This window comes from Salvia hispanica, chromosome 4 (genome assembly GCF_023119035.1).
Source record: "Salvia hispanica cultivar TCC Black 2014 chromosome 4, UniMelb_Shisp_WGS_1.0, whole genome shotgun sequence".
Lineage (NCBI taxonomy): Eukaryota > Viridiplantae > Streptophyta > Magnoliopsida > Lamiales > Lamiaceae > Salvia > Salvia hispanica.
In genome coordinates this window covers 25639786-25661223 of record NC_062968.1, presented here as the reverse complement: position 1 = coordinate 25661223, position 21438 = coordinate 25639786, and the positions used below count along the sequence as shown (strand labels likewise).

At 35.3% G+C, this 21438-nt stretch overlaps 2 protein-coding genes across 3 annotated transcripts; one reads left to right on the top strand and one right to left on the bottom strand.

Moving 5' to 3' along the window:
* The first annotated feature begins 6484 nt into the window (after positions 1 to 6484).
* LOC125222148 (serine/threonine-protein phosphatase 4 regulatory subunit 2-A-like) lies at positions 6485 to 9192 on the top strand. The gene is made up of 7 exons (XM_048124625.1): positions 6485 to 6638; positions 7205 to 7285; positions 7580 to 7628; positions 7820 to 7916; positions 8146 to 8198; positions 8363 to 8425; positions 8712 to 9192. The coding sequence occupies exons 1-7, from the start codon at positions 6535 to 6537 to the stop codon at positions 9024 to 9026; spliced, it is 762 nt and encodes a 253-aa protein (XP_047980582.1). The 5' UTR covers positions 6485 to 6534; the 3' UTR covers positions 9027 to 9192.
* Positions 9193 to 9911: 719 nt separating this feature from the next.
* On the bottom strand, positions 9912 to 19704 carry LOC125222147 (protein EXPORTIN 1A). Of its 2 annotated transcripts, XM_048124622.1 has the most exons (32): positions 19349 to 19704; positions 17963 to 18079; positions 17760 to 17852; positions 17566 to 17637; positions 17338 to 17445; positions 17180 to 17262; positions 16915 to 17053; positions 16716 to 16784; positions 16555 to 16632; positions 16378 to 16440; positions 16248 to 16292; positions 15364 to 15471; positions 15193 to 15285; positions 14812 to 15015; positions 14672 to 14731; positions 14352 to 14462; positions 14106 to 14203; positions 13843 to 13951; positions 13619 to 13684; positions 13422 to 13520; positions 13237 to 13317; positions 13013 to 13102; positions 12630 to 12715; positions 12451 to 12531; positions 12191 to 12373; positions 12029 to 12095; positions 11821 to 11931; positions 11557 to 11664; positions 11327 to 11464; positions 11097 to 11234; positions 10874 to 10978; positions 9912 to 10392 (listed from the first exon to the last, which is right to left on the bottom strand). In XM_048124622.1, exons 1-32 carry the CDS (start codon positions 19445 to 19447, stop codon positions 10270 to 10272), a joined length of 3225 nt encoding a protein of 1074 aa, XP_047980579.1. In that variant the 5' UTR covers positions 19448 to 19704; the 3' UTR covers positions 9912 to 10269. The 2 variants fall into 2 exon arrangements, with proteins under 2 accessions (XP_047980579.1, XP_047980580.1); XM_048124623.1 differs by lacking the exon at positions 17566 to 17637.
* Between the last annotated feature and the right edge of the window lie 1734 nt (positions 19705 to 21438).

The window sequence follows — 21438 nt, the reverse complement described above, 5'->3', positions numbered from 1 at the left end:
AAAATTATGGGTTTAGGAAGATTATATTAATAAATATTATCTCTACCATTGCATGAAATCACAAGTGTGGTAGTTCATTAATTTAGCTTCTAATCACATAAAATCAAAAGCATAGTAGCTCGTCTAAGAGCAAATCGCGATGCCATTAATAACAACATATATTAAGAGGCACAACCACTAACGTAGAAATATGACATGCATTTCAAAAACTAAGAGAGTTACGGAGTTGACATGAGTTTGTTTCCACATCCACATAAAGGCTATATAAGTTTTCCAAAATATTTTACTAAAAAGGTTAGTTAATATACGACAGACCATAAAACCTCCATACATCCCCATATCATCAAACTACAGATGCTTCCACTCCACACCATCCTTCTCTAGAAAATACAACACTTGAGCTGGACGAGCAATCTTTGGCAATGCCATGAAAAACAACATAAGCTCGGGCTCGTTCACAAGTGTTTCACACATATAAAAAGTCTGATTCACAGTCAGTCCTAGAATTACCCTCGTTCACAAGCTGAAGGCCTTGTCCTTTTTGTGTTGAGGTCGAACTCGTAGTTGAGCCTTGTGGATAAGGCCTTCAGGTGCTCATTAGCATCATTGTGCATTTGTGTCATCAGGTGCAGTACCCCTTCCAGCGGATCCTTAGCCTTGCGCTTCATGCTTAAACTCTTGGCCGCCTTATGAGTATTTTTTCCACCGTTGGCTAGGTTATCTACTACAATGTCTGGAAGAATACCCTCGGGAAGAACGTCATGCTCCAGGATATCATCCATGTTTACATATTAAGCAGACCCAACATCGTCGTTGGTATTATCTTGCTTCCCATTTCCCTTATAGACACACTCTTGATTGTCCTTAGTGCTGGGGTTGAATCCCCTTGCACAACGGCAGACTTGTACAAAACAAATAAATCAGACGTAGGATCTATTTGATAGATTATGGGATCAATCAATTCACATGTTAACAAGAATTGCATGCTAGAACGCAAATAATTCATGGTTAGAAAATATAAATCCTAAAATATGAATACTAGGGTTTAGAGTTACCGATTTGATTCTCCAAAGAATCGTCGATTGCTCGCGCCTTCTCCACGATGATCTTCAATACTAGACCACAGATCTTCTAATTTTTTTGCGAACTGTATCTCGATATCAGGGTGGGTTGATCTTATCAAAATACTAGGATTCGAATAAAGAAGACAGAAAATTCCTCACGGATGAGGAGTTGAAGAAAAACCGTCCTCTTCTAATTAGAGAGGGGGACGAAATTTCAGACTGAAAATAATAATAGTAATAATAATAATAATAATAATAATAATAATAATAATAATAATAATAATAATAATAATAATAATAATAATAATAATAATAATAATAATAATAATAATAATAATAATAATGATGATGATGATTCTGTCTCTCCTTTATTCTCCTATTTATATTAAGTTCCTATTGGGTCCAATCAAGGATCTATGAAAGGTTTTGGATATGGGTTCAATTAGCTTTTTACTAATTAAATTGAACCCACAAAATAATACAAGCTTATATTGGAATATTACGAGCAGCCACTACAAAAGTAATATTGACCTCCCCATCCAAATCCGAAATTACAAGTAATCTGGGTTTCCATTTTGTTTATTGTTTATTTATCGCGCTTCAGATATAAATGTCCATTAATTAATTATTGTCTGCTATGGACTTAATTAATTAACATCTTATTAATTCCAAGAGCGTACTTAGCAAGAAACACTTATTTATTATTCATGGAATAATTAAATTCCAACTGGACAAGTTCCGAATAATAAAACCTTGTTCAAGCTCCTCTTGAGGACATTATCAAACGAGACTCACCTCGCGCACGATTCAACATAATAGCAATCCTAACACCATTAGATATTAATCACTACTACTCAATATATCAGGATTATTGGGTTGCGAAAAATCTGCACCATTTGATAAGTCAAAGTAGTGCATAATCAATATCATATGCTCAATGCTAACGTATGTAGATTAAGAAATAGTATTTTATCAAGACCTAGTCTTTCAGTAGATAGCATAAAGACACGTCTTGCTGACGTCATCTTATTTCACAAAGGCTTTGAAATAATCGGACTGACATTACAACCTTTCACGATAGGTAGTCTAAGCCTATCTGGCTTGTGAAATTCTTCTTTTTCTTTTGCAAAGCATTGCATAGAACCGACTGTGTTACCTTAAAGTGGATAACTCCCACAACCAGTCTAGTAAGCAAAAGACTTAGACTTTGTTTGTTTCTTATAAATTTAAATGTTTATAAAACATCTTATAAATGCACAAACAAACACAATGTCATAATATACTAATCTTATTCGTGTGATACTGCTCGAATAATACTGAATCAGGTTAAAAGTGGATTGTAGAGTTTTCGCGCGAACTTGCTCGAAACATGCTTTTCAGTATACCAAACCTAACACTTAGTAGTCATGAAATTAGCTCTATCTTTTTCACTGTTCACCTTCTAATCTTTCCAATACGACCACGAATCGTTACGTATGTAACGAGCATTGTCGTCCTTCTAAACAAAGTACAAGCAGTTAGACAATAGCTAAATAAATTACTAACAAACCAATTAATTGAATAAAAATGAAGTTCAACACATCGGATACAAACAAAGTGTCATGTCCGTAGCTGATTAAGGATAACCTAGCCCGGGGTACCGTAACTAAGGGGGGATAAAAGAAGAAGGAGAAAGAAGTGAGGGAAACAAGAAGGATAAAAACCAAACGACAATTAAGTATTCAAGATAAAATAAAGGAAACAATACTTAACACGAATATGCTCGATCATGCAGACTCGAGCGGTTGTTCGTACATATTCAAATTACCAGAGTCTTAAACGAAATAGAATATATCAAAGTCTTAGATAAAATAAATGTTGTCATTCTAAAGGCATTGCGGAAGCAAAAGAACTCGGTTCCATGTATGAAGACATGAACCTCCGAGAGTTTATTCTTGGTGGACCAACAACACTCACTTCACCCCACCACTGCCTCAACCTGCACATTTAGAAATATATGCAGGGCTGAGTACAACAAGTACTCAGTGAACACATTGCGGAAAAATACAAATATACATTTGAAAATATTGTCAAGCCATTATCACAATAACACTCGGGATTTTACTTTAAAAAAAATACCCGAGCTTCCTAAAAATCATTATTTGACTGTAGTCTATTTTCTTTCTGTATTTTGCCATATCTGATCATCTTATGCCGTGGAGATGGTGTTCTCTCACGGTCACCTTAACATTCTTGTGCCGGGAAGGTTGCCACCTTCCTTGGTCACCAGACCTGCCCTCTGGCCATAACCGTCGTCCACTTCCTCCAGTCAGTAAGAAATTCATGCTATGTTTTCTAGATTTTTACTTTGTTAATTTATAAAATTCTTAGTGTTTGAACCATGTAAATGGATAAAAGTTACGATTTTGGTGGTTGATTTGGGGGTATGGAACTGTTTTTATCGACGGCGGAGTGTCAAAGCTCGCTGTCGGAAGTCCGACAGGTTCATTTTCTAAGATAAGTCTTACTAATTTACTTATTTCAAGTTAGTTCTCTAGCCTATGAGTTTTGGTGAAACTTGGAGCATTTGTTGTGTTATTGTGAGTTCTTAGTGAAATATGTCCTACGGTGGTGCCTAGCATGTGTATTCATATATTTCATTTCTAGTGTGAAGGGATGTATATGCATAAAGAAAATGAAAGGGGCTTGAGGTTACCATGTGTGAGGAAAGAACAATGATATTGTGGGGCCTGGGCCTTGTGGGATGGTGGGCCTTGGTCTTGTGGAACTTCACTTCTCTCGGTGTTTACTTTGTGTGTGTGTGTGGTGATATATTTGATGAAAGCGATGGGAGGTGAAAATGAAAGTCAAGGCATATATATACTCCTTGATTTGGCTAGTGGGTTGTGGTAATTTAATGCCCTATATCTTACAAAATCTTACAATATCAACGTGAAGGGGTAACGTCGTGAGAGTATGATATGCTAGCATTAAATGCTATCTGAACATTCTCTAAGTATTTATTGAGATAAATGATTTACCACATTAAGTGTGGTGGCCATTTGTTCTTTTTTGTTTGTCCATATTTGTTGATCATACGGTGATGATCAAGGTAATATTCTATTGGTGCCTCCCTTTCTTCCACCACATTTACTCCTCCACTTGGGGGTAAATCATCCTCAAATATACGGATATGACATGAGATTAAATATAGTGAATATTAGAACTTATTTTAGCATATGGACTTGACATGAATTCGATAATACAATTTATTTTAAAATATGTATTAAATGCTAAGTGTTTCCTTCATGTAGGATAAGATTACAGCATAACCGTTGGTGGCTCTTGACAACCAACTTGGGTTGGAAGCACGGCGTTCAACGAGCCTTCCGAGACTTGCACGTAGGGGTGAGCATTTGGGTTTTAGTTTGGTTATTTGCCCAAACCGAACTGAAACCGAAAAACCGAATTTAGGATAAAATCAAAACCGAACCGAAACCGAAAAAAAAAAATCATAAAACTATAACATAATTAACATCTTCAACCAACTAGAACAAATATTTAGCCAAAAACATTAAAAGAATTGTTCCATGATATCTAATTAATCTACAAATTATAACAATGTATATCCATTCAAGTCTTCATACTTCAAGTATCCATTCCAAGTCTTCAATAACAGTAGCTTTTCTCATAAGCTTTGAATCAACGTTGTATAATCTGAAATACAAAATAGTCTCATAAGTTATTACTCCCTCCGTCTCACAAAAGATGTCACACTTGTGGGACGGCACGAGATTTTAGAAGGTTTTGTTTTGTGTGTTAAATAGAGAGAAAATATAATTTTTATATTCATGTGAGAGAGAACTTTTTTCAAAAAGGGAAATGTGATATCTTTTGTGTGACAAACTAAAAAGGAAAGTGTGACATCTTTTATGGGACGGAGGGAGTAATAATGAAGCGAAGCATAGAATTTATGAACATTAGAGAGGTTAAGAAAATTAGTAAGACATTAACTTAAACATATTTAAAATTGAATTGAGACAAACACAATTATTTGGACAATGATAAAGAGACTACATTAAGTGTTGACATTTTTGAAAAATATGTTTAAAACAATCCTTCATATTTCTCTACTAAAAATAATAAATTGTGTAAAGATGAAGATAAATACTATGTATGTTTGAGTTAAGGATGTTACAATTCTTCTCTCTCTAAGAACTGTAAGAAATATTGGGATAAAATTCTGGAACCATATACACGCGGTACTCTAACTTTTGTAATCAAAGGAAAAAAAAACAACAATAAATGAAATGGAAATTACAATGAAAATTAGTCAAGAAAAACCATCTTTCCGCAAGACAAATTACATCACGGTTAGTGCTCTCGGATTGACATATTTTCCCCAGAGATGAAAACGACTTCCTCCTAACGTATATAACATCTCAAACCTGCTAGGCACCTATAAACTTGATGGGGCTCCAAAATCGAGCAAAACAATGTTCCTAAAATGTGCAATAAAATGTTGAGAGCTTGAGAGAGAATGAAGAATGTTTTGTTAGTGTGTATATTGTATTTCATCCACAATTCTATGCCTTTTATAGGTACAAAATTAGTAAATGAGAGATCATGGAATTAAAACATCATAATTTTAAAATCAAGACAATATAGGTTACAAAATTTGTTAAATGCTCATTATTCTATTTAAATATTTGTAACCACCAATGAGTCATTGTAGTGCTTTAAGAATTAGTCAAATGCTCATTAAAATATCTAAATAAATATTCATGAGTTACTTAAAATATTCAAATTGGTCCATAACTTATAAATATTTCAGAATAAGGACAAAACATATAAATATTTCAAAAAAAGGCCAAAACTCGCCTTTTATATATGTATAGATTATTACTGGCATTTATGAAAATATATGAACATGAGTAATTCTTAATAAAATATTTTTCTATGTTTGGAAATATCAAGAAAATTATACTAGAATTTTAATTTTATATTAATTAATCATTTTCACTTAAATAATTGCAGTGAGAATTGAATTAATTAATCGAAGAAAAACATTTCAATTATTTTTTTATTTTAATTGAAAATTACATAATCTATAATTCGAAGTTTATATAAATATTTTTTTAGTTATTAATTAATATTATTATTATGGTTAATATTATTATTATTATGTGTCATATTTTACTATTTTTTAGTAAATCTTAATTGATAAAGTAGTACTACAAATAATAAATTATTATAATTATAATTATAATTACAATTATTTGAGATTATTTGTATGATAGAGAACAGATGACATTTCAACCAGTATTTATTTCATTTTAGTTTTTCCACATTTCATTTCTTTCTTTCTTTTTCCAAATTTTCTTTTTTTGTTTTATACAGTACTCCATATAAATAACATCTCCTAAAAAGAGGGCTTTAGTTTCAATTTTTCCCATTTCCTCTCTTCCAAAATTTCCAACCAAATCTGCGCATGGCGACAGCGCTAAACGAGAATCTGGAGAATTCTTCTGCTCGCGGAGATGCCGCAGTGGAGCAGAATCACGAAATTCCGGATTCTGAAATGCCGAATCACGGGTAAAAAATTCAATTTCTGCCTCTTTTTGTTAGAGTCCAGTTTACTTCGATGTAGTACTGCAGCTTCCAGTAATCTGCAGCTGCTTATAGCTTTGAACTAATGATAGATAGCTTGGAGATGATTTTTGTATGTATGTGTACGGAGTGGAACAGGTGTGTAATCGATGATTGAGCTGTTTTATCGGTGGCTGGAACAATTTGTTCATCGTAGGCAATGTAATGCTTCTGATTTTTCTTATTTTACGATTTTAACCTATGTATTTGGTGGAAATATCGTAAAATCAAGTGAAGGTTAAATCGGTATGATGTGCAGAAATTGACTGCATTACTTGGTATTGATTGTTGAGCGGTTCATCCATTTCGTGAATTTTAGGTATTCTTAAATGAGAAGTTTCTGAGTTGTTATGTATGCATATGGTGAATTGAAAGGGAAATAGATCTGGTGCTGTAATCATAATGCTGAACTTTCGTGATGTATGTTATGTTGCTGAATGGTTGCAACCTCGTTACTCCTCCTATTGTGTAATCTCCGTGTGGATAGCTTTCTGATGGTATGATGATTGCAGAGGATTGGCACCTGAACCATCATTTTCAGAAGAAGAAGTGAAGGGCGCACTGGAAATAAGTGCATCCACTGGGAAATTTTGGTATGTTCTTGTTTATGAAACTCCCTCGTTAGGAAAACAAATCGTGTTTTGATTAGTACGCTCTCTAGGAGTAGGTAGAGTAAGTGGGAACTATCTTTAAGTTTTATTCTAGCAAGTTCGATACATATTTTCCGTTCTCTCTCTTGTTAAAAATAATGATTTAGCTCAGAGATAAATTTTGATATCACCATGCAGTTTAAAATATGTACAAATCATTCCACTTTGCTCAATTTATATATAGAACTGGTCTTGAATGAGCTTTTGATGGTAGTAATCCCACTCCTACAATTGCAGGCTAGATTGGGAAAAACTAAGGAGTATCTTGTCCTTCCATCTTAAGCAGGTACGTGGAGGTATGCTGGATTTTCAGCATAAGATTTCTTGTTATGATCTACTACTATTTATTTTCTTTTCATACCCTCTGGACAAGAGGAATTGGTGGTGGACTAATATTGTAACAGTTTTCCATTGACATTACATGTTCCATCTGTGAGTTTCTCCTAGTATGTAACTCTTTCAAATTCCATCTTAAAGGTCCTCTCAGAATATCCTGAGTCTAACATGACCGCCGAGCAGCAGACTTCTGCATTAGGGGAGACTTTCCAGGAACTGGTGAAAAGGTTGGATGATGGTATTCCCTGTTTCACACCTCTCCCTCTTTTTAACTGTCTTGGGCATATGTCGTGATATTCAATTTTATTTATTTTCCTTAGAGAGTAAGACAGAGGCTTGATATAGTGAATTATGACTGAAGATTATCTTAAATTAGGCACTAAATAGTTTTATATTAGTTATATGTGTAGTCATATCTTGCATAATCGAATAAAGCATTAACAATTGTCTCTGAATATGTATTGTAGCTCTTCATAGCTTTGATGAAGGCCCTCCATTTACCTTACAGAGGCTTTGTGAGGTAATTGTTTTATCTTTCTGTGCTGACATTTTTCTTGGCGTACTTTGGTGCAAGTGTATTCTCTCAAATGATACTTTTCTATCTGATCTGTTTTGTGGAATATTTCTGTTAGAAGATATATACTTATCTTTATTATTAATTTCTTGTTCTAACTGACAAAACAGATCTTATTATCTGCAAGAAGTATCTATCCTAAGCTGTTGAAGCTCTCTTTGGCTCTAGATAAGGTATTTTACCCTCTCTTTCTGAAATCAAGTTTCATACTCCATTTTATTTTGAATGTCGAATTAATGCTCAAATATCTGTTGGCAAACCGTTCACTTTAATTTTATGTATGATCACTATGGACTTGGGAGGTCCTGTTTTATGTATAATCACTATGGACTAGTAAAGGTTCTGGAGATGATTACGTTTCCATCATCTGATTATTGAACATTCTCTATTTCTGGGAATTACCATATCTACCATGCTGCATGGAAAAAATTCTGATTTTTGTTCCACATATATGTGCAGAATATACTTGTCACATCAACGTTGAAAATCTGTACCGATCCATACCCACCCACAACAGAACAAAATTCAAATGGGGCTCACGAAGGAAATGGAAACGCCCTGCCTCAGAACAACGCAGTCGAAAATGGGGGGCTAGAACCCCCGGTTGAGGACCAAGATGAAGTAATGACCGATGCTCAGGAAGCCGAAGTAGTCATCGGTGATGCTCAGGAAGCCGAAGTAGTTATCAATGACAATACGATGATGGACATGGAAACTGCCGAGGACGTGGCCAAATCACCAGAAGCAAATCCTGCTCCGAAGGTCGACTCTTAACATCTATTGATTTACTGTGCTAGAATGATTGATTTACAACGATTGAAGCATAATTTTGTAACATTTTCAAAACGTACAATTATTCGTACATCAAGCACTAGTACTTTAGCATCGTTTTTGAACGTTTAAAACAGGTGCACAATCCAGAATTTTAAGTTTTGGTACATACTACTAGAAACTTATTGTATTTCAAAGTTCAAAAACAAAAGTAGAATTTATATTTATGTAAATAAATCAAAACTGGGAAAATTTTAATTTGCTGAAATTGAGATGGATGAATATGACCCTCGTCACTAATTTTTGCTCTTTCCGTCACATTATAATTCAGGTACTTTTGGATGGAGAATCAGAGATTTGAGGAATAAATGTTTAGTGAGTTTGAATCATAATAAAATTTTAAGTTGAGGTAAATGTTTGATGAATTAATTGAAGAAAAAATAAAGTAAATAATTGAAGACAGTAAATGAGAGTATAAAATTAAAAAGTTTAAGCATGTAGAATTTTACTGCAAAGGAAAATGACTCGATTGGAATGAATCCAAAAATATTATTACAACTAAATTGTAATAGAGTGAAGCACATCAAACTCGACTACTTCCTTTGTAGTTTCATTCTATAAAAATTTATCACTTTTGAAATAACATGAATTTTAATGTATAATTAAAAATAGAAAGAAAAATAATTGTAATATTATTGGTAAATAATGAGACTAACCTATTAAGGAAAAGAGGTTTCTAAAATAGTTGCTATTTTTATGAGACGGACCAAAATGACAAAAATGACCTATTTATAGGGACAAAAGGAGTTTAAAAAAAAGTTATCAAGAACCTCAATTAACAAGACATTCAAGAGAAAAAGGCATAGAAGAAGAAAGTCTATCACAAGATGAGAAACAAACACTGGTTCTATAAATCAACAAAAAAAAGCAGTAATTTTCTACACAACCCATTAATTTTGTATACATTAGAAGCCTAGTAACGCCAAATGGCGGTTGCAAAGGACAAATTCAAAATCGTCCTGCGTTACAACATATACTTCCTAAATTAGAATTTAATATACTCTAGTTTTCTTCAGTAGCTAAGTGTTGCGGCTCGTAGCCTTAGCAGCTTCACTCCGCACTGAAAAATATTTGGGGGGGAGGTGGATAAAATTGAGCAAAAATATAGATGGAAGCTTTAGAAGTGTACGGGTTTGAAAATGGAGTTAAAAATTCCTCAAAATTGCCTTGGCTGGAAATCTGGCAGTTATGAGTCGACCATTTCATCTTGTATCTCGTTGGGAGCGATAAGTCCGGGTATGGAGAGCATGCGTTCTCGTTCTCTTTCCCTCTGGGCAGCAGCTTCCTCGGCATAAAGATCTTTGTTATCCTGCAACAAATATTTAAAAACAAAAAAAAAAGTCAGTTAGGATCAAGTATCCACCATATATTACCTTCAAATTTCAATAATTATAGTAATTTGATTTGGAAATAAGATTTCATAAATACTCCCTCTGTCATAAAAAATAGACTTTGGGGACGACACGAGTTCTAATGCAAAACTGGTAAAATAGGAAAGAGAAAAAAATAGTTGAAGTAGTGTTAGTGAACAGTGAAACTATTTATTGGGAGGCAGAGGGAGTATAAATCAGAGGAACCCTAATGCTATCATCTAACACATCAATATCGAATTAACAGTGAATCCAGAAAATGTCGTAATTTCCGTATCTAGAATCAGGGGAACCGAAAGAAACAATAAGATGCAAGTCGAAATCAAATCCATTTCAAAGGAACATGAAGGCTGACAAGAAGCGTGAACATTATAAAAAAATGTGTGCGCAAACACGTGTTAACTCAGAGCAACACTTTACCTGAGCTGAAAATTCTTTAGATTGCACAAGAAAGTCTCTTATGTGGTTTTTGAACGAGGGCAAATCTGCTCTAGACTCAAAAAGTCCATTGACAAATTGTGTCACCTGAAAGAGCCAAACAAAGTATTAAAAGATGCCATTTGCATCCAAACAATGCACGAAAAAGGGAGAGAAGAAATGAATGTGCTCAAAAGCTTAATTTTGTATTCCCGAATGTTATTACCTCAGCAGCTATCATGTTAGGGAAGGATGTGCTCAAAAGCTTAATTGTGTATTGCCTAATGAACATCCCATTGTTTGGATAAGGATACGGAACAGTGGCAGCATCCCACAGAGGCTCAGTCAACATACCAGATTCAACCTATGAATGTTAGAAGTCATTAGATTTACCTGTAAGAATGTCTACCGGGGAAAATGGGAAAGAAGAAATGAGTGAGAAGGAAGTTATATTACCAGGCAGAATAGGTTCTGTAACACCAATACATGCAACTTAAAACCGGGCTTATGAAAGGTGTCTGTCAAAACAGCAAATATTTCTTGTTCTATTGTCAGAAAGTAAGTCCTGTAGAACTGGTTACAGAACTCGGATGCCTACCAATCAAGCCCATGTAAATGGTAAGCACTTCGAATATTTAAATTACTAACAACCTCAACAGTGAAAAAGAAGAATAAAAAAAGAGCACCTGAAAGTTTTTTAGCATCTCTAACAGAAGGTTGAGTCCAGTTTCAGCAATATTACGCTCAGTGTGACGGAAAGCCCAAATTATTGAATCCATCACAAGCTTCAGTTGCTGCATATCCCAAAAATGTCAGTGTTTTCCAGAAGTGCATAAATGTGGCATGCATCATTCAATAAAACTCAAACCCTTTTAGCTGAATATGAAAGACTAGTTACAGACTGGATGGGCCATTATGAGAAAAACCCTTTTAGCACCGATTATACATACCTCACTGGACAAACGAATCAAAGCAGGAAAACAATATGTAGCAATTGCCCGAAGAAGTGAAAAGAACTTCAGCCGATGCTCTGGATAGTCTTCAAAATTCTTTGTTATCATCTGCAATACGAATAGAGTCAGCAGCACACTCTTAGCTAAAAGCTGTGAGATAGACGAAAAATCAACAAAAACCATTTAAGAACGCATATAAATCAACCTCTAGAGTGCACTGGAATACAGCTTCAAATATCTTAGGAACTTCTTCAAGCATTGCCCCCTTATACCTAAGAGAGAATAGGAATTAATATAAAGCACAAATAAAATACTGCAATTGAATAACCAAGAAAAATGAAATTACAAAAGAGATCCCAGGGCATACTTATTTATTATGGTGGCAAAAAGAGAGAGAACTTCTGACTCCCTTGCATCAGGCAAGTTCCGGGCATAATCACCAAGCACAGGGTCCATCATTGGGGGCACGAACTGTTTTCCAATATGCTGTTGATCTTCAGCTTTGTCAAGAAATGTCTCAATAAGCTTGAGGGTTTCCCTCTTCACAGAGCTGTTGAAAATATACATGGCATAAATATTGATATTCAGATGATTGAGAATCAGATGGCTCGAAAATCTCCAACATACCGCAAAAGTTTCACAATAGACGTTTTGGAAGCATAAGGCCCTCCTTGAGCAATACTGGTTGAAATAAGCTCACTATACATTCTGTTGCAGGGAAAAAAGGCCTAGTGAGAAAAGGTGCAACTGATAGGTATGTACTCAAAAGAAAATGTAATGTGTTAAAAACACAAAAGCAAACAGACCTGTACACATTGAGCATGTCCAAGAAGATTAGACTGATCTGTGTCAGGAAGTATGTTCCAAGGGAGTTTGCAACACAGGTATTTGTCTGCAGCAACCACAACACGCAGAGTTATAGAACACGAAAAACAAAACGAAAGCAAATTAACACCATAAGATAACTAATAAAATGTGATTTCAAAAGTGCACTAAAACCTTTGAGAAAGGGTATCATCAAATCTTGTTTAAAACTATGTTGTTCTCAACTATCTTTCAAAATGAGACCATAATGGTCAAATCCAATATAAGTTAAAAATACTACTGTAAGAAGCAAAAGCTTGAGGAATGTGAAGAACAAGTTAATGTGAAGAGTGAACATCAAGTTGGAAATAAGCAAAGAAATAACCTGTAATATATTAAGAACTGCTCTTATAACATCTGGGTCTTTCAAGAAATCCACACTCTGGCGCGCTTGACCAATGATTTCAGCCCATTTCTGCAATAGATTATGTGTTAGCTACATCTTATGCCAGACAAGCACTGAATGAAATAGGTACCAATCACTATGAAAGAAGCATCGGGTTGAACAACTCAAACAGGCTTCCGTCCACAAACAACAGTAAACCTTACCTGGTTAGGAAGTTCCATCAACCTCTGTAAATATTCAGTCCTCTTGTCAGGATCAGATTCTGCTTGAATCATATTGCCAACCTAAAGAAAAGTAAGGTAACATCAGTAACAAAATGCACGATAGAGGACAAGGTAGTTAGACTGTCAAAGCTAAAGAGAGTATTGGTGACACAAATTTGACTCACAGATTCATAAAAGGAATGGATCTGATGGGGCTCAAGATCTGCAATGGTTGCCGGAAGAGTAGTTAAAAGTTCTGAAACAAATGGTTCGTTCTCTCCAACCTGTACAGAAGGGTCAGGAAACAGATTTACACGTTAGTAAAGCAATAACCACTAAACCACCTAAGTGTGTTAGAATACATATTCTCAAACAACCTAACCTGTACAAGGACAAATTTACGTTTGCACTTCTGAACAATTTTTAAAAAGGTATCGCATGCCATGTCCTGCAAAATACCAGACAAAAGTTAAGAAAATATTGGACATTCAAGGAAATAAAGAGAGCAAGAAAATGTGCACATAACATAGTGAGACCGTTATTGACACCATACACCACGTGAATACCTAAATCATACTACTACAGATATGCAATGGAGTAATTAACCTGAACTCCTGGGTGAGTTTCGTGCATGAACTCAAACAACTTGTTCACAACAGTTTTCAAAAACTTCCAGTGGGCCCTTAAAAATCGAGGGTATTGCCCCACTACATACCTGCAAACAAGACAATCAGATAGAGTTAAAGATTATACCAAAAGAGCTTACATTCTTTCCCTGTCACTTAAACTTCTAATAAAGAGATAAAAATGATCAAATCAAAACGATTACAACTACAAGATATTTAATAAATTTAAATTCGTGGCATCACATGATATTGCTAGCAATGACAGCTTTGTTGTCCTTCCCCTTGGTGATTTCGCATAGGTTCAATAAATCACGAATTACCATCACCAAAAATCTATTTTCCTGCCCAAAGTCAACAAGGTTGCATAAATATTTGCAGTAGAGAAGGTTAAATGACGTAAATATCAAACAAGTAAATTGACCCAATTTTAGTTCTAATGAAAAAATGAGGTACAATAGATGCATGTTTAACATTGAACAAAAAAATTACCTGCTCCTCTCCCATCGACCCCGAAATAGATCCAATGGCCCAACACAAGGTATTGAGATTGTTCCAGGTCCAGTCCTCTCCATTGAGTTGTTTACTCAGTTTCCTGAGCATCTGACACATACAGGCATAAACTTTGTTAATTGTATTGGACAAGAGAAACTGTTTTAAACAAGATACATGCAAGCAAGAAACTGTTATGGTCTGATTTTATTGCATTCAGGCCATAAAAGATTTCTCTATAATCCTTAAGACAGATGGGATACTGAAGAACCCCTTCAATTATCAAAATAGAAGCCTAGAGAAGTGGAGATAATAAACACCTGTTTTTCAGTATCCTCGTGATCAAGGTTAGCCAAATAGATCAATGTTTCCCTCATTATCTGCATGTTAGTAGTGAATGTCATCAATATGAATCCACAGATATCCCAGATTTACAGAAGTTTTGATCAATATAGAGAACCTTATACTGCACAAGCACATCATTATCTTTCATAGTTTCACGGACTATATTCCCATTTTCATCCTCAACAATGAGGACTTCTTCAGGCTTTGCCATGCGGCATATCATTAGTTGCCTTAACTTCGACATAGGAGCAGCATAAAGTTGTCGTCTCTGCATGAGCTGTGAACCAAGTCCTTCAGCCACACCCGAAAGCATTGGCATCTGCTTGTTCAATACATAGGTTAGGACCACCATATGGAATTAATCAGAGATAGACAAAAATTAGGCAGGGCAAGGAAGAGTCTACAACCTCAAACTTTTCATATCATGATATGTTCAACTAGTTCAGTAAAAGGCAAAATTCAAAGTACAGTAGCAGGAATTAAACTCTAACATCACCTGGAAACCCGTCATGTTTCCAGCAGGACTGTCCAAGTTATGGTGTGCTTCAAACAGCTCTAGAACTAAAGAGTTCCAATAGTCCAAGCAAACCTGCATAATGATAGAATTGGTTTATAGCATATACTATTGGAGGCAGCGTACAAACCATAAGGAATTGAATAAACAGACCTTAAAAACTTCAGTATCATCCACGTAAGATATGTTAATAAGATACTCAAGACCAACAAGCAGAAGATTTTTGTTCTCTTGTAAAGATTCAAGGATTCGTATGTGAGCCTGCACCAAGGGAACAAATCAACCATCAATTGTAAAATAAACAATTCAGGAACATGAATATCCCCAGATCTATATATGTGTGTCAGTGTACATGGGGGATATATATATGGGAGGGGGAGCTATTGAAATGACATCTACTGCATAAGTTTAATGAAGTTTCCTAATGCCCCTGACAATCAGACAAAGCAAGTTCTATGCAATCTTAGATCAGATGCACAAGACACAACATTTACATTGATAACATCTGCGTTAGAAAAATGCAAAAGTTAAACCTATAATGACTAAGCTTACTCTACAACTGCAAGACCAAGTTTCCACCAAAAATGGAAACAAGGTCGGGGAATGCTTTTATATTAGATCCTTAATTCACAGATAGACAACTAGGAATACATGCAAACTTTAAATTTATTTTTGTTTCCTCGTTCCATCATGCTAAATTTAAGGTCAGCTTTCCTACTGTTGGAACTTGGATATATCTCCAACCCGCAATATAGCTATCCATTCCAAAATACTCCCTCCGTCCCAGATAGTTTGTCTCATTTTTCCATTTCGGTCTGTCCCGCAGTTTGTCCCATTTCACTTTTTACCATTTTTGGTAGTGGACCCCATATTCCACTAACTCATTCCTACTCACATTTTATTATAAAACTAATATATAAAAGTAGGACCCACATTCCACTAACTTTTTCAACTCACTTTTCATTACATTTCTTAAAACCAGTGCCCGGTCAAAGTGAGATTAACTATCTGGGACGGAGGGAGAAAAAATGAATCACCTTGTAAAATGATGTAAAAAACAACGCCAAGTTTTGAATAAATGCCTGGAAAAATCATATCAGAATGTCAGTGCATCGGCCCAAAAAGAATCAAGAAGAATTATTGTATAGTACAAAAACTGGAAAGTACCTGCTCCTCACTAGTGCCATTTGCATAAGCCTCTAAGAAATTTGTATGAGATGGAAGGATGTTCTGGTAAGCAATAGTGAAATACAAAGAATCAGCAGGCACCCAGGCGTAGACATAGCACAGACATAACTGAAAGAGGCAAAGGCAATATAGAAACTGAGAGATAATATGCAGTACCTGTAATTGAACCATGAATACAGAATACATATTGACATACTGTGCGTTATAAAAATCCCCAAAACTAAGAGCAGCAATCTGTAGAAAACAAAACCATGTAACAGCCAGCCAAAAAATTTAACAAAAGAAAGTATCAATTAGAAAATGATTGCAAAACAGACCTCTGTCAGACATTGTAGAGTAAGATTGCGATAGGCAGGCACAACGAAGAAATTTGGCAGTTTTTCAAGCTGCCAAACAGAAGAATCAAATACTACTTCAGAAACAAGCACATATTCTTACTAAATGTGAGTACAGTATAGCACATTAGCACTGTTCCCTCATCCAACAAGCCACAAGAAGGAATAGAGAAGTACAAACCAGTGGTGATTGAAATATATATCCTAGAGGAATCCAGGAAAGGAAAGCATGCAGTGTAGCCAGGGTAGCCCTGATGAGCTCAGCTCTTAGAGATGCCGACAACACATACAAACATAGTTCGTGAATAAGCTGGAACTCGCTGCAGACAGAAAATTATTCCTTAATTTTGCAAATGAAAAGAGGAATGAAGAATAACAGCTTGAAAATTCATAGAGACAGATAGGTGGAAGTGGAATATACATTAAGAAATGCAAAACCAATTTACCTGTTCAACGATTGTTTCAACTCTTTAATCTTCTGTTGGGTCATCTCACCCCTCGAGAAGTCAAACACCTCTTCACTAAGAAGCTGGCAACAAAATATTTAAGTTAATGACAAGCTGATACAAATTTTATGATTAAAATAAATGTGAAGAAAATTTACTTTCAGAATTGCCATGCAATTCTCACAAATAGTTTCGCTTGTTTTTGCTGCTGCAACAAGGTCAGGGATAAAGCTTTTCCACCGGGCTGGCCACTCATGCTTCAAGATCTGAATATACAGACATAATTGTCAAATTCTATGAGAAATGCAATTCAACGAAAGAGCTCATAAACAAACAGCACTAAGCATATGAATCTTTATAACTTGGTACTCCAATGTAAATATTACCTGGACTAATATAATGTTTAACTTATTAACGTAAAGCCTCTCACGCCGGAAAGATACCTCATCACTAGATAGCTGATAGATATAATAACATGGAAAATGTATTATATCACTATGTATACTTTCCCGAGAACATGAAAAAGACCAAGGAAAACAAGTACAGCAAAATAATTTTTGGGAAGATAAACTTTAAGCACCTTCACAATAACTTCTGAAATATAGTTCTTCATTCCATCGCGCTGTTCAACTGGCAGTGCATTCCATCTGTATTTAATAACACCTTCTAGAACCTGTAAAAAGAAACTCAGCAGTAATCATTTTCATCAGTATCTCCAAACATGCTGTAATAATTGAAAGACCAGAGAAACAACATTTATCATGATCATATCATTTTACAGACCTGTAAAGCAAAAAACTTGGTATTCAAATTCTGTGTACTAGATAGTATGTGAACCACTTGAAGCCACATATCTGGGTTATTTTGCAAATCCCGTAGGATATGGTCTGCAGCTGCCCTCTGCCACAAAAGCAGGAAAAATTTTGAAAGTAAGTTCTTATCCAACGATAGAGAGATAAATATCTAGTGTTCCTGGTGACAATGTAATTGTCATACAACAAGGAATTTATATAGTGAAATTAACAGATAACTAGTGCAACTTTTTTCTATCCAGAGTAATAATACTGTTTCATAATGGCTGGTGACCCTAAGATATCTAGAGAAGAAGCCCCCTGAACAAACGCAAATCAGCACTAACTAGGGTCATAAGAAAGAAGTATGTGCCAAAACGCTAATTATATTTTCCAGCAGTTGAGGGGACAATTGAAAGTAAAGAAACAAACAATAAAGTTTAAAAGTTACAATATACTATCTATTAAATTGACGTGATCCAAGTAAGTTGCCTATAATTGCTTACACGGGCCATTTCCTATAATGAAATGTGAACCAAAAGGCAACAAGTTAACTAATTGCCCCCACAGCTTATCACATACTACTTCAGTAATATCAACAACACCCGAGAAGAAAAGGGGACAGGGACCATTTGCATGCTCTCACAAATACAGTGACAGGTCGCAGTCTTTACAAACTTCAATATTTTTCTAACACCAACACTACCTAGCAAATAAATGAACCAATGTTAACATAAAATGCTAGAAACGTCGCGGGGGACTAAAACGCCGCGCGTAGTATGCAAAGGTATTATTGATCGCTTCCAATAAAGCTCTTAAAATCACATTCTGGAGTACTCTTAAATCACTTCTGGGGTGCCCAGTGTTCCAGGTCGAACTTTCAAAGCCACATAAGAAATTTATTAAAAAAAAAAAAAAAAAGAGCAATCAAAATCACAGGCTTCAGTCGTCCATATTCTACGAACTCTATCTTCCAGCTAATGCCTCACTTAACACAGTGCACTTTAAACGCACTAGATAATGTTTTCCAGACAAGTCGGCATAATGCCACTGTTTCCAATGTCGAATAGCATTGATTAACAACCAATTTCAAGCAACTCAAAACACCACTGGTAGATTAGGGGAAGTTACAAGCCCTTACAACGTTAAATGCATTACAAAAAATACAAATCATCCGGGGTTCAGTACAATGGACTAATTCCATGTAGTGATTTGCATGTCAGGGTTACCAAAATCATTTCAAAACGCCGATTGTTCCTAAAATTCCATCGAATTACCCAATCACACAAAGTCAGCTTAGTTCAATAGCTACACTATCCAAAATGCGCACAAACACTCAACTACATAGACTATCAACGAAATGAAAATTGCTTCAGACCTCCTCCTTGGATCCGGTGCCATAGAAAGCGGCGACAGTGGCGTCCAGCAGTGGAACATCCATCGGCTGACTTAAATCGCGCAGCTTCTCCGCAGCCATGGCGGAGACCAGCAGTTACCTCAATTAAACCCTAACACCCCAAAAAACACTATCCTCGCTTGCACAAAAACCCTAGCGCGCGACTGCGGAGCAAGCCCTAGAATTAGCGCTGAGAGCTCGTGAAGAGAGAGAGAGCACAGCGGCGGTAGAGGTTGGTTGGATATGTAGAGAGAGAGATAGAGTGGTGATTGAGAATGAGAGAGACAGCTTCAATATAAAGCAATAGGGGTTTTAGAGAGAGAGAGACTTTGAATATGTTTTTCTGCCTTCCCTCCCGTTTTATATGCTTAGAGAGACAAGATTATTTCGGATTTAAATAAAAAGGGTAAAAGAGGTTGGGATTCTCTTGAATCATGGGTTGCGTTTCAAATTAAAATTGGGTCGGATCATCCAATACGGCTCCGGGTTTTTTTATTAATTTTAATACTTTATATAGTTTAAATTATTCACTTATTTAATAGTATGATATAAATTAAATATGTACAATTTGCACATAATATTAAATAAGAAAAAATAGTAAGTTTCTGTTGGGGATTTTAATCATGTATTTTTAGAATTTTTAATTATGTACGGAGAATTTTCTTATTTCATTTATGAGTAACTTTTAATTGAAGTTTGTATTTTTTTTAAATTAAATCATATAATATGGCCGTGAAGTAGTATAAAATAATATAGTATGTGATTTTGAAAATATATAAGATCCCGAATAGTAAAACTTGAAGAATTACTATGGAATAAAACTTTCAGATGCTAAGGATCAAATGTAAGTAACTTTAATAAAAATTACTCCCTCCGTCCCCGAATACTTGACACGGTTTGACCTGGCACGGGTTTTAAGAAATGTAATGGAAAGTGTGTTGAAAAAGTTGGTGGGATGTGGGTCCTACTTTTAAAATATTAGTTTTATAATAAATGTGAGTAGGAATGAGTTAGTGGAATATGGGGTCCACTACCAAAAATGGAAAAAGTGAACTGTGTCAAGTATTCGGGGATGGACCGAAATGGCAAACTGTGTCAAGTATTCGGGGACGGAGGGAGTATCATGTCGTGGATGTATCATGTATGGTAAGTACTCCAAAAAGTTACTCCCTCCGTCCCAGATAATTTGGGACACTTTGACTCGGCACGGTTCATAAGAAATCTAATGAAAAGTGAGTTGAAAAAGTTGGTGGAATGTAGGTCCTACTTTTAAAGTATTACTCCCTCCGTCCACGAAAATTTGTCCCATTTTTTTCATTTCCGTTCATCCCCAAAAATTGTCTCATTTCACTTTTACCATTTTTTATAGTGGACATCATATTCCACTAACTCATTCCTACTCATATTTTATTATAAAACTAATATATAAAAGTAGGACCCATAATCCACTAACCTTTTCAACTCACTTTCCATTATATTTCTTAAAACTCGTGTCCGGTCAAATCGGGATGAATTTTCGTGGACGGAGGGAGTAGTTTTATAATAAAATGTGAGTAGGAATGAGTTAGTGGAATATGTGGTCCACTACCAAAAATGGTAAAATTGAAGTGGACAAATTATGTGGGACGAACCGAAATGGAATACTGGGACGAGTTATCCGGGACGGAGGGAGTAGTAAGCAGTACTCCTTAACTATACTCCATATTGAAATGCTTTTTTTCAAACAAAGCATTAATAGTTATCCTAGTTTGATTATCATTTGTTGTGCATTTCTTAATTGTCCAAGTTCGTCAATTATAGTTCGACATGGACTTGCACATCAAAAACTTCTCATCCGACGAGAACTGTTCAAGAAAAACTAGTGTCAATCGGATGCTTAACTCATTGCCCAAGTGCGTAGTTCAACTTTTCTTTAGTCAAATCACGATATTCCTAATCCAATCGAGTAACGTGAAAATTATACTGGGTTATGTTCCTCCTTCGTTAGTGTTGTTCTCCAGTTATTGGGTATAAGTCATTCAACCAAAAAAACTACTCCCTCCGTCCCAGATTTGTAGTAACATTTAGAATTT